The 14,490-nt window shown below is 37.2% G+C and overlaps 1 protein-coding gene across 10 annotated transcripts in view; it reads right to left on the bottom strand.

The window, feature by feature from the left end:
* The window catches only part of LOC125240009 (PR domain zinc finger protein 5-like), a 141,065-nt gene that overhangs the window by 39,542 nt on the left and 87,033 nt on the right, over positions 1-14,490 (bottom strand). For all 10 annotated transcript variants that reach the window (XM_048147807.1, XM_048147816.1, XM_048147813.1 and 7 more), the window contains exon 7: positions 73-279. In XM_048147807.1, coding sequence (XP_048003764.1) covers positions 73-279 — 207 coding nt within the window. The remainder of the gene's footprint in view (positions 1-72; positions 280-14,490) is intronic.

Raw genomic sequence — 14,490 nt, 5'->3', positions numbered from 1 at the left:
CGCGTAGAGCCCGGTTTCGAAAGTGTTAATCCCTTGTCAACTTGGCTATTTCTCACTGTATAAAGTTTTTACCTGATTTAGCTTGTCCGTCGTTGACCGGGTCTGTGGTGATGAAGAAGTTGGTGACAGGCCCCGCTGTGAGCTGCTCCCTGACTAGCCTCACCACACAGTTGGTGAGGACTGTAGCGCAATCCGGACACTTCTTCGTTTCGCCTAGGTCTTCTATTCTGCGTATCTTCTTACACTTGTAGCAAGCTTTCATGGTGTGCTTTTCTTGATCTGCGAGGAGAAAAGGTATGGATAATAAAATTATTGTAGTAAGTAAGCGGTCGCGGGTTGAACCCCGTCTCGTACCAATCAGTTTGTCGGATCTTATGTGTGAAATATCATTTTGATATTTGCCAGTCGCTTCTCGGTGAAGAAAAGCGTCGTAAGGAAACCGGATTAATTTCAATAAGGCTTAGTTACCCTTCGGGTTGGAATGTCAGATGGCAATCGGTTTCGTAAAAGTCAAAGTGGACCCCAGGCTCCCATGAGCCATGGCAAAATGTCGGTATAACGCAAGGAGGATGATAATGTAGTATGTATGCGACGCGAGAGATTATAATAGGTACCTATATTAAAAGAGTATTGTGTTGACTGCTTTTTGATATTTTTCTATGGCAGTAGGCTTTTACTAATTAGTTACTTTTACTACCTTTTATCAGTTCTCTGGAGGCTTAAACCATTGATCTAGAACTAAATGTAGATACATTGATTGTTGTTTTGTTGTGTTTTTAAGCTGTACGTATTAAGCTACTGTAAGCGATATAATAAAAATAAGCAGTGAGATATGAATCAAGCAAGAGTTAGGTATGTAAGTTGTTACTACATTTAATAATAAAATATATTTACCTATTAAAAAAAAACTACATAGAACTATAAGAACATGCAAATTTACCAAATTTCCTCTAAATCTGATTCGCACTAAACGCTATGCTTCCATCAGCTATATCATGCGAACGGCTAAAGGGTTGAAATCACTTCCTGATAAAAATATTTCAATAAAACGTGAATATTTATAAACCAAGAGTGATTAGACATCTTTTAGGCAAGCATGATCCATCCTAGGCAGCATCGGCACTTACCATAAGGTGAGATTGTGGTCAAATCCATACTAATATTATAAATCGGAAAGTTTCTCCGTCTTTCAAGGCAAAACGGAGCGACGTATTGGCGTGATTTTTTAAGTGGAGGTCACAGATGTCATATATACCATAGATCAAGCGAACGTATCTACTTAGCGTGTCAAATGAACTCAGTGAAATCCACTGAGTTGTCCGTCTTTAATCGCAGCTTGCAGCTTTCGGGCGTCAATTTTTGTAAGTTGAAGTTAATTAAAACATAAAAAATGCCTCGTTACGTGATATTCAATTGCAACAACACAAAAATTATGAACAATCAAGAGCCTGAGACATATTTAAAATTACAGGCAAGAAACAACTTCAGTACAAAATTTGACACGCTCGGTCCCTATACAAATAGATGAACTTGTTTCTTCTATATAAATAAAGTTCTGTGGTGGAGGTAGTAGAAGGGATGGAGAGTGACTAGGCTACTTTTTGCTTCTTTATAGCCTCACACTTTCCTAAAATGGGGGAGGGGGTAGGAAGATTGTATGGAGAAATTCGCAATATTCGAACTTAACGCGAGCGAAGCCGCGGAAAAAAGCTAATGCTCTATATTTTTCATATATAAAAATCTGTTAAGTGGTTAATGCTTCAAGAATTGGATGATGATTTTAAGAACTAAGTTTTTCTTTACTTTCGCGTTGTTAAGCCTATCGCGTAGGTCAACATCTCACAGAGCCACTAGTTGTATGCACGGCACGACTGATGCTACACTGAGAGATAAGATAAAACAACTAGTTTTCATATTCGTTCAACAAGTTTTTTTGGTTAAAATAGCGCCTACGTGCTCTTTGGTTCAAATAAGTTAGATTTTGTTAAGTGTAACTAGTACCTACATTCTACAACTTACTTTTCATTTGAAACAACAATATATTTGAACCAACAAGTCGATTATATAAAAGCAACATGACACATATAATATTTGAGCATTTGATGAATTTATTTATTTATTTTTATTTATATTTTAGTAGGAGGTAGGGCATAGCGAATGATATTCCGCTTTGTGTGGTAGGGCACAGCACAGCGGATATCGTCTCGTTCGAATCTAGAGCAGAGCCCAACTGGGGTAGTACCTCCGCCTTACAGAAGACCGCAGCCAAATAGCACTAGACCCTAACTCATAGTGTTGTGTTCCTGTCGGTGAGTAAGGTTGCCAGAGCTCAACGAGGGTGCGGTGTGCTGATGACGGGAGGACTTACGGAACTAACTTGTTCCGTTTATTGTCCTTTGAGTCGTCGGCAACCCGAACCCTCCTTGGAACTTGTACACTCCTTTTTGCTGTGTACTTAACACAGCAAAAGGGAATGTACAAGTTTCTAATGGGGTGGCAACGCGCATGTGACACTGTTTGAGTTGCAGGCGTCCATAGGTTACGATGACCGCTTTACATCAGGCGGGCCGTATACTTGTTTGCCACCGACGTAGTATAAAAAAAAAAAATATGTTTGGCTGATTCAATCAAATACCTTTTAACAAGTTTGACCTTGTTGTTCGAACAAATGCGTCTTGTACCATCAATATCGTGATTTATTCCGTGTAATAAAACACTTTTGTTTCAAACGGATAAACCCGCAACAAGTCGAACTTGTTAAATTCACAATGCTAATTTCTCTCAGTGTACCCTCATTTTGTCGGCTTTTCCATATTAAATTGTATAGTGTCAAATTAGTACCAACGGCCGTCGCTAGCATTAATGTTGGACACAAAAAGACAGGTTAGGAATTTATGACGATGACGATCAGCGCCACTCCATCACGTACGTTGCCAATACACATAAAAACTTTCGCGCGCGCTGCATCGGCAGCATCGCCATGTAAGGAACGATAGAAACAACTTGTCGTTTCAAATAATGTTTTATTACTCGAATATGATATGTGCCTTAATTTACGGTAGGGTACAGCGGGGCAAATCTCGACTGGGGGCAATTGTAACTGATCCATTTTTTCCATTATTACACTATGATGTTGAGTTCTACACGTATCCACAGAACACGCCTACCATATATAACCGGTGGACACTCTATTTAATAATGCAAACATTGTAAAATATGGAAAAAAAATAACCAGTTACATTGGCCCCCCAGTCGAGATTTGCCCCACTGTACCTTATATAATTAATAGTTACGGCTTGGCCACGACATTGGTCTAAGGCGAAAGCGGCAAGCGGCGGCATTAGATTGGAGCGAGCGAGACACAGCGATGAGACCTTTGATTTGCACCTATGGCTTCCGCTTGTCGCCCTTAGATAAATGTCGTAGCCAGGACGGTACATAAACTGATACACATGAGAATATCTATACACTATATAAAGAAAGAAAAAATAGATAACAATTGCGACACATCCACCGGCGGCGTCTCCACTCTCTAAAGTGGATTCATCTTTACTTGTCCTATCATGTAAACAAACACTGCTGGAATACATTATCTCACTTTGGTACACATTAATAATCACTTAAAAATGTTACGTATGGTGACAAAACCACTGAAAAATATCATTCATTTATTTACAAATTATCGTTAATACGTTTTATCGACATTTCCAATCACTAGTCTTTGACCATATTTGACGTTTCGTTTGTTTACATGATAGGACAAGTAAAGGTGAACCCACTGTATAAGTTAGTATTATATATCCTGTGTGCGTAGCCGAAAGCACAAACGTTCAAGTAATATTTCTTTCGTAGCTATCTATCTCTATCGCTCTTGCGTATTGGCGCGACAGAGCCAGACTACATTTCTGTGGCGTTTCGCGTCGCAGAAATGTCATTCGGCTACGGGGCCTGAGGTTAACAAGCATCCGGATGGTGTTTCACCATATGATAGTTCAGACTGGCCTTCTGCACAAACCGCTGTCCACACAACTCGCAAACCTTATTCTTCTCTCCTTTATGAATCTTCTCATGCATCTGCAGCGTCATTTTTCTCGGAAACTTCTTATGGCACCACGCACACTCATGTATCTTTTCCGGTTTATGCTTGATTAAATGCCTCCTCAAAAGCTTCATGTCGAAGAACGTCTGATCGCACAACTGGCAAGCCACGGTCCTTTCTCGCAAATGTACTTGTCGTTGATGGAGTAGAACTAAACTAGACTTCTTATTTCTATAGCCACAGATCCCGCATGTTGGTATTGGCGTTTTGTGAACGTCGTTCCTGTGCAAGGATAGATCTCTGTCTGTGAACAGTAGTGGACAGTCTGGGCATTTCTTTAGCGTATGCATTGCGAATATGTGATTATGTAACCCTAGTTTGGTCGTGTATTGTTTCTTGCAAATATCGCATGTGCTTTTATTGCTTTCTACTTGTATATTGTGAGTGTTGAGGACATGGTCGTTTTTCTTCTGTGTAGTTGTGAACTGTTCTTGGCAGATGGGGCATTTGACGTCTGTGTGCCGGGTGATGACGTGTCTGCGCATGTTGTATGCGCTGTGGGTGCGGTAGTCACAGGTGCACAGGTATTTCTTCTTGACGCTAGCGTCGTCGATGATGGACACGTGAGGAAGGAGACGGAGTTCTTCTTCTATTAATGAACCTGAAAATCAATGGACAGAGGGTAATGCGTGATTGATTGGCTAGATTTTGGTAGCTAATTTATTTGTGTAAAGAATGACTGAGATAAAGTATAATTTGAAGAAACATACCTCAAGATATAATTATCACAGTTGTTAATTACTTATCTAATAACATTCTGCTCAATTAATTTCAGTATCTAAAAGTATATGAATATCACAATATCAAAACACATTGTTTAGTTTAATTTCAGAACCACCATTCGTAAATCTAGACACGCGGTAGCGTGTCAAGCCAAGTTCAAGTAACAGAACTAGCGAGCAGCACCGTGTGTAATATTCACAGACCAACCCCTATAGACATCCATTACAAGACGACTCGCGGTCGCCAGCCTTCCTAGTATTTGCACTGATATAAGCGCGGGCGCTCGCCGTGCCCGATCAGTATCGACCAAGTAACAGACCCGAAAGCAGCGCGTGTTTTTCGCACAAAAAAATTGGAAAAGGGTATTTTGATGCCTTAAAGATGTCCACCTGTAGTGTGAAATGGTATGGAAAGGTAACAAGAAGCTCAAATTTAAAAACAGACGGCATTACATTCCACAAATAAGTCATATTTATAATTTATTCAGAGCCGGCATAGGTCAACTTACATTGGCCACTTACGCGTCAGTAGAGGGACAGTCATACTTCTGTCCCTTTTCATCTGGCGCGACTGCCCGCCGTCCTTGAAACGGCCAATCACAACGCGCTTAACACATTCCCCGCCCGCTCCTCGCACCCCAAACACTGGTGACTCGTATCGCGAACAAAATATACAAGATTGCTACTCTATAGGAGATTCTCTATGGTAATATTACACGAAACATGGCTAGTTTTCATATACAAATTATATTATGGCTCTCGCAAGTTCTAAACTTGTTACTTCTTATTTGCTTTTTTTTTATTATTCCAAAATTTGGCTTGCTGGTAGAAAATAGCCATCGAACATAATAATTTGCATATGAGAACTCGCCAAGTCAGACCTCAGACTACAATATATTATCCAAAGTAATAACTAGAAATGATATTTTATGTTGTTATAAATAAATTTCAGGACGGACCATTGAACTTGGCACCCATTTATATTTCACTTCTTTTTTCGTTGAAGTCAACATCTAAGGCATATATTTCATTCAATTCACAAGAACGGTTACAGTATACCAGTTACATTATTGAACATGGCTCTCATTTTACATTTATGTTTTTGATGGGATAAGTAGTAAATAATCCACACAATAATAAATTTTGAAAATCACGGCAGTTCCGATGACTATTGTCATGGATTAACACACTCGTATCATATGTGAAATAGTTTCCAGTTGGGTACCTACTTATTTTACCTAATTCGTTAAGATGTTGCCAAAAGTTTTATATTATTGTGAAAAGGCCATAATAAAAGAATACGTCAAATACGTGTTTCAATGTTAAAATTTCCTACACACTAATATCGTAGCGATATAGTAGTGGATACAATATTTAAATATCTTTTACCGACATAACAATTGGTAGCTCAACAAACATAAAAATAAAACAACATTTAGAATACATATGTAATTTCTACTCTACTATTCATATATTAAAGAATATAATTATTTTTATTCAGTTAAATTATAAATGTTTTCAAAATTTCATACAATCCATACACGTTGAGATCAAATAAACAGTCAAATATGCACTTCATCTAAAAATACAGAAGAGTAACTTAAAGACAATAGGCTAGTTTCCTAATTCCTACTAGTCAAATCAGCTTCTTTTTATGAACTGTCAAAACGATTTTCTAATATGGATGGAATTACTACAGGTTACGGTGACTGCTTTCCATCAGGCGAACCGTATACCTGTTTGCCACCGACGTGGTATAAAAAAAAACTATGAAATCCTGAGGAGTGACGTCACGGTCAATTCATTTACTTTATATCTTTCTCTTTGACTTATTAAATATAAATTATGTTAAAACATAACTACTGTCCATATTTTTCTTCTAATTTTATGTTAAGTATAGGAAACTAGCCTATTATGACTGACAGTGACACTTCACCTACTGAGTTAGTATACATATTTACAAACTTTGGGTTCATCATTGATTTAATATTTTAAATTAAAATTCACTTATTCACTTGTCTTGGTGGTGACTCTTCGCATGGAACCTAAGTCCGGCTCGCTGCACGAAAGCCGCGCCACACACTTCGCAGCTATACGGTTTCTCACCAGTGTGTATCCTGCAATGCGTCCGATAGCACTCCTTCCGCGCAAACGTTTTAGCACACACGTCACACTTGAACACCCGCTCCTGATTATGCGTAATCATGTGATCATGTAAGTTAGATGTAGTGAAAAATCGGCGTTTGCAAATTTTGCACACAATGTTCTTTTCATTTAAGTGCACGTTCCGTTGATGTCTGATTAGAGCGCTCTCTTTTACGGATCTTAGTCCGCATATGCCACAGGTCGGCATAGGAACGCCGTGAGCTTCGTTTAAATGAAACAGTATTTTTTTCCTGACAAACTTGAGCTCGCAATGAGCGCAGTTTCTTTCTATATGTACATCCATCATATGTTCCGCTAAAGTATTTTTTCTTCTAAATTCCCTACCACAGTCTCCACAGATGAATTTCTCTGGCTTTGCCACTGAGTGTGCAGAGTACATGTGATTTTTTCTTTGAGCGTGATACATGAAGGTTTCAGTACAGAGTGAGCAATTGATGAATTTCTGTTTCAAATGAGTTCGCGATATATGGTTGCGCAGATCTGACAGTCGTCTGTACGAGACTTTGCACGCTTTGCACACGAACTGTTTCGTTGTAGACAAGTGTGGGACCTCTGTGACGAACTCGTCTATGTGAGCTTTACCTAAAAAGAAGAGAAAGTGTGTTACTTTTATTTTTATGCGCTCTGTAACTACTTTCTCATGCTCATGCTAGTTCTGTCTATAACTACTGTACTAGTTTATCAAATCTACTGACTTTTTCTGTATAACTGTCATCATTACTATGTGATTTGTGTAAATAAAAAAGCGAAAATAAAAACTCACACTTTGAAAAATGGCTATCGTCCAAACATAACAGTATCATTTTATAAACCCGATATAGCGTGGCATTATTTTTTTTTGCTCTTTAGTGAAGATAAAATAATCTTGGTAATTTCAGAATGAAGACCTGGCCCCGTAGCCGATTGCCGCAGAAAGGTAGTCTGGCTCTGTCGCGCCAATAGGCAAGAGCGATAGAGATAGATAGCCACGAAAGAGATATTATTGTGAGCGTTTGTGCATTCGGCTACGCACACTGAGCTGGGTGGTGGCTAAAAATATTACCTAGGTACTTATAACAAAACAAGTTGTCCGAGAATTCGATTTTATGCGAAAATCATAACCATACATCGGACTATAGGGGGCAGTTTGAGGGCAAGGTAAGGTTTACAAAAAAATCTTAACTTACACGAGTATTATAATGTACCTAGTATTTGTAACATTTGAATTTGAAAAAAATATTAATAATATATTCTCATAATATACCTTCAAATGCACCATGAATGTAAATTAAATCAATTAAAAAAAAAACTATTGCAATGAGTCACTAGTTAGTTTTTGATATCTATCAATGAGGATAGTTAGATCATGTCCGATAATGGCATCATCGCCATCAAAACAGCGCTGCAGCATTTTGTTCTGAGAAACAATATCATAAATAAATAAATAAATATTATAGGACATTCTTACACAGATTGACTGAGCCCCACGGTAAGCTCAAGAAGGCTTGTGTTGTGGGTACTCAGACAACGATATATATAATATACAAATACTTATATACATAGAAAACATCCATGACTCAGGAACAAATATCTGTGCTCGTCACACAAATAAATGCCCTGACCGGGATTCGAACCCGGGACCGCGGCGTAGCAGGCAGGGTCACTACCGACTGCGCCAGACCGGTCGTCAAATATCAATTCAATCAATATCATAATTGATCATGATCAATGAACGCTGTATTTTTCATTCAGGGTACTCGTGCCTCGTACGGAGTTACACGACGTTTCGTCTTATTTATCAGACTACAGTGACCTGCGGGCGTAGCACACTAGTTCGATAAACTTACAAATAGTGCGAAAAGGACGGCCTGGCGTTATATCGCTTATCACACGACCGTGCTTGCCTGCCTGGATATCCATACTAATATTATAAATGGGAAAGTGTGAGTGTCTGTTTCTTTGTCCGCCTTTCACGGCAAAACGGAGCTATGAATTGTCGAGATTTTTTAAGTGGAGAAGGGATGGAGAGTGACATAGGCTACCTTTTGTCTCTTTCTAACACGAGCGAAGCCGCGGGCAAAAGCTAGTTATTTTATATAGCAGACTAAGGCGGTTAAAAGGTCAAAGAGTCGGTGGAAAGAAGACACCATTTACAATCAACTATTTATTCATTATAATCCATAAGTTGTTGAACTTTCATACATATTACAATGAATTCAGTACTTATACTAACACTTTTTGCCTAATATTATAATATTGTTTAATAGAAATTTATGTAATACTTATTGCATAAGGTTATTATACCTAATTGTGTCATAATGGCTAATGCCATTTTTGCATCAATTTTAACTTTATTTCGAAGTTTACATTATGAACTCAGTCTAATACAATGAGTTACGATTTATGCCCATTTATAATAATAATAAAAAATGCTACATCATAAATAAACAAATATAATGGTGATTTTGACTGACTAGGGTAAAACCACAAGACCAAATTTTATCATATATATAATAGAGTCGTTATCATTACATTAATATTTTTAAATGCTAATATTATGAGACAATACTTTGTGCTCCTTGTCCACCTATTTAAAAAGCTATGTAACAATTTACTTTTTTTGAGCTCCGGCCAATTATTTTATTAAACCAAATTGTCATGTAATTCTCGAAAATGTTACATTCAAACATGCGTTTTCCTTCAATAAAATCGTCCTACCTATGTAAATTTGAAGTGTCCGGAAATATTCCGCATTTTTGGAAGCTTTTCGACAGCACATCAGCACTCATATTCATTAAACTGATTTCAACAGATATGCGGCAACTTTTGGCTAATCGTTATGTTTCAAATGTGGCTTAATTCAATTTTATCGCTAATAATAATAAATGTTTTTTGTCATAACTCAAATAACGGTTTCTGATTAAAATGTACTTAATTGTCGGTACTCTTTAATAATCGTAATTAGATAGATTATTCACAAAAAAATATAAATCCAGTCTTATTTAAATCATGCACAACGTTGAGCGTAAAACTTACTTCTAAAAATGCGTTGTCTGAGATTCTTAAAAAATATTTTATTCTCCTTATGTTTCCTTATATCGCCTCTGGATGTCTCAGCTTGACGTGATGTTGCAAACTCCTATGCTTCACAAAAGCTGCGTCGCAAACAGTACAAATATGCTTCTTAACCTTCACATGTGTCTTCTCATGCTCAGTCAAATTGTTCCTCCACTTGAAAGCCTTCCCGCACAACTTGCACTTAAACTTCTTTATATCCTGATGCTTCATGATGTGGAGATTCAAATTCTTCTTGTGAGAGAACGTCATGGAGCATTTATCGCATTGAAAGTGTTTCTCCCCCATGTGGAAGGTTTTGTGATGGCGTATGACCTCGAAGGGGAAGGAGAATTTTTTGCCGCAAGCCCCGCAAGAGGGGGCTGGTTTTCCGTGCACTTGTTCTAAATGTCTCGCGTGTTTGTGCGGGGTGAGTTGTGCGCCGCAGATGGTGCACGGTCTGGTTTTCGGGCGCTGCTTCAGATGAACGTGCTTGTAGTGCAGCCTGAAGTACTGCCGCTGCTTGAACTGGTGGCCGCACGTCAGACACGTGAAGGTCCTGGATCCGTCCTCCTCTCGCGTGACGGTACATATTAATTGGTCTGTTTCGTCCTTCTTTTCCTTCGGTAATTCCCCTAGAAAAGAATTTGAAGATGTGTTAGTATTCTTCTTCTTTGTCTTGATTCAGTTGCACAGACTAGGAAGCACTTAAAAAATATAATAGCATTCTATTATATAGCTATATCATGCATTTGGATATTACGGAATGATCTTGCCGGTTTAATGAGACGTCGAGTAAAACGACTATAAGTAAGCACCTCTGACATATGTTCAAGAACTTCAGTAGTTATCTATGTGACACCATAAAATATGTCAAAAGCATAAACAAAACCTGAGGCAGTTTCAAATTAAATTCTTGGTAATTACGAATTGTTCTACATGTAATAGATATTGACACAAGTAAATACTTATAAGAGTCAATACTCGTTTTTTTTGTACTTATATCGATTAGCCCTTCGTATGCGCCCTGTCAATTTTGATCATTGAAATAGTGACCATGACATTAAAACAATAGATTAAAATACCCACGCACGGATCCGTGTCTAAGCATACGAGGGGTTAAAGCTCCGCATTATTGTTTATCAGTGTAATTTGAAGTAGGTACTTGAAGTGAAGGAGCAGATTCTTCACTTTACTATTATTAACATTTACAATTCAAACACACTTTAGTTACTATTTCCTTGGATCACCAGTCGGTCACAGACGCGACCCATCTAGTCTATCTCTCTACGATCCTTTTAATTTACCAAAGATTTTTTTGCAAAATTTCAAATTGCCAACAAAAATTTTCCCATAGTTAATATGGGAATGGGAATTTGACATCCATCGAATGATATTTTTTAATTATTAGGTATATTTTTATTTTTAGGCTTGTAGTTACTACTATAAATAAAACAAGAATAATTTCACTCGTGTATTTATTAATTACATTGACAATTAACATTAAATAATCCAATCCAACAAATGGAATAGAAGTTATACTAAACTAAGACATTAATGATAATGCAAAAGGGACTTCGTTCGAATTTGCAAACAAAATTTTTCCTCCCTTTTAACTTTTAAAACAATTATAACTAGATTAAAAATTAGGATTCATAACAATTAAATATGTGACGTTCTCAAGCAAAAGCTTCGTTTACCATAAGGATGAAATTGTATCTGTACACGAATAACATTCAAAGCGTCTTTGAGGTAAACGACAATGTGGTACCTTGTATTAAGAACGTCACATATAATATTAGCCCTTAAATGCATAGTGATGTATATATGCATCATGCATTTTTGACTCTATTGACAGCATGTCAAAATTCAAATTTGAATAAATCTTTGTCAAGGTCATACATTTAAGGGTTAAAGGTGTGTATTTTTTACAGGTGTGTACATAGTAGAAAGTCTCCAAAAATACCTTTATCGAAAATTTCAAGAAGACAAACAAACGATTATTTTAGCGATGGAAAATTCTAATTCTATAATTTGGAAACCTTTCAACGACAAATCAGTATCTTAACCTAAATCACTATAAGTATGAACAAAAAAACTAAAAAAAATGGGAAAACACGAGGACTTGGATAGACGAATGACAGCAAAGAAGGACTTTACTATAAGGACCTAATTAATATAATAATTTTAGACCAATGAGATAGTCTGTCAATATATCATATCATAGCGCCTAAATAGAAACATTGGGGTGTTTTTTCGACATATGATGCTTCAAGTTGCCCGACTGAACGAACGCCTCTTCACAAATTTTACACACATATCTCTTGTCGTTCAAATGTATCTTCGTGTGAACCTGCAAATACTTCGTGCACTTGAAAGCTTTAGGACAGAAATCGCATTTGAAATCTCTCACATCGGAATGTCTAAGATAATGTTTTTTCAAACTCATTGATCTGGAGAATGACATGTCACACTGGTCGCATTTGAAATTCTTTTCGCCCATATGGTAAGTCTTCTGATGCGTTACCAGTTCGTGTGGGTAAGCAAATTTTTTACCGCAAGCTCTGCAGGTAGGAGCTTCCCAGCCATGTTTTTCTTCCATATGCTTCGCTCTGTGCCAAGGGATGAGTTCTTCTTTACATATAACACAAGGAAAAGTTTTCTTTCTTAGCTTGAGATGGATGTGTTTGTAGTGTTGTAAGAAGGAGCCCCATCTCTTGTACGGGCTGCGGCAAGCCTTGCACGTGAAGGTCTGATCTCCGTCTTCGTCTTCCGTTATGGTGCAGAACTCTAAGAATTCAGTTCTACCGATCTTCCCTAGAAAAGAAGTAATATTTTGTGAGGATGTTGTTTTGCTGATTGCATTGAATAGTACCGGGATCCATTTGATTAATTCAAAACAATTTATTACAGTCAAGTCATTTGAGTAAGAAAAATATAGTTTCTTTGATTTGGGAAAGATAAGTACAACCGATAGCCCGATCAAACAGAAGCAATTTAGATATGACGTTAAGTGTGAGAAGCTTAGTTTATACCTACTGATGAACTTTGAGACTTATCACAGTAACATAACTAAAATATTTATATTATAATCAAGATAAGAAAATTATAAACTGCAATCAATATTGTGTAAGTATTTGGAGAAAGTGATACATTTTGTTAATGGATTTAACTTAATTATTGTCAGTAATCCTGTTGTATTATTGCTCCAAATAGGTCTTGTAACTAAGCCAATTTAAAATTGTTTTAGTATATATTCTATTAATCGTCTGGATGTTTATCTTTCATATGCAGTTTCAGACCGCCATTCGTTATAAACGCGTGGTCACATATCTCGCAAATGTGTCTGGCTTCACCCGCATGAGTCTTCAAGTGGGTTTGGAGATTCTTTCTCGTCTTATACGTCTTCTGACAGTACTCGCATGACCACGGCCTATCATCTGAATGCTTAGACGAATGGACCTTTAGAGCTTGTCGAGTACCGTACGCGACTCCACAATGTTCGCACTTGAAATTCTTTTCGGCTAAATGGAAGAGTCTTTGGTGTTTTGTAAGTTGGTAATTAAAGTAGAAATTCTTGTCGCAGGTTTGGCATGTGAAACGTGGCTTCCATCCGTGGACCTCCTCCATATGCTTCGGCCTGAGCCAAGGAACCAGCGGCTTCCTGCATATGACACAAGGGTGTGTCTTCATATTCAGGTGCACCTCTTTGATGTGCTGACGAATCGTGCTTTTCTGGTAACTCTTGTCGCAAACGTTGCATGTGTAAAAATCGCCATCTCCGATTTTGGTGCAGTATTTATAATACACGCTGGTAGGCCCTAGAAAAGAATTAAGAATGTGAGGCGTCTCGTCTTGGAATCACGTGACATAAAATATATGTAATTTGTGTAAAAAATATCAAGAATATTGGCATCTTTCTGTCTTCTCTTAAATACAATACTTTTTCTTACCCACGAAAAGTTTTATAACGTTGGGAACTACTTTGTACTTGTAAACTTCATAGTAGGTATTAATATTAATGTTCGAATACTTTGATCATAGAGTCTTTAAAAAAAATGTTTAATGTAAATTAAAATTTTCTTCCATTTCTTCGCGTTTACGGAAGGAAACAATTCAAGTTTCCCAAGGTGATTTGATGCAAAAAAAAAATGTCCGATAGCTGTCACAAAAATATTAGCTATGATTTGATGGATCACTCTCGGTAGAACCCGCATCTAGCGAAATCCATCTATTTTCATGGTTAAAAGAACCTCTAAGAGGCCAAATATTTACAGACATTATTTATTTAAAAATAATAATTTGGGATACAGGTTTTGTTTGAGCATCTATTTCATGCCTCATAAATGAAGAAACCATTGTACACTGAAGAACATTTTTATTACTTTTTATTATAAATAAATAAGAAGTAATGGACATTGGACGTTGATGCCGTTAAGCAACAAAAACACAAGTCCTTAAAAATAATAA

The sequence above is a fragment of the Leguminivora glycinivorella genome, chromosome 26 (assembly GCF_023078275.1).
Source record: "Leguminivora glycinivorella isolate SPB_JAAS2020 chromosome 26, LegGlyc_1.1, whole genome shotgun sequence".
Taxonomy (NCBI): Eukaryota; Metazoa; Arthropoda; class Insecta; order Lepidoptera; family Tortricidae; genus Leguminivora; species Leguminivora glycinivorella.
The sequence above is the reverse complement of the archived record's forward strand: the minus strand, read 5'-3'. Positions and strand labels throughout refer to the sequence as shown.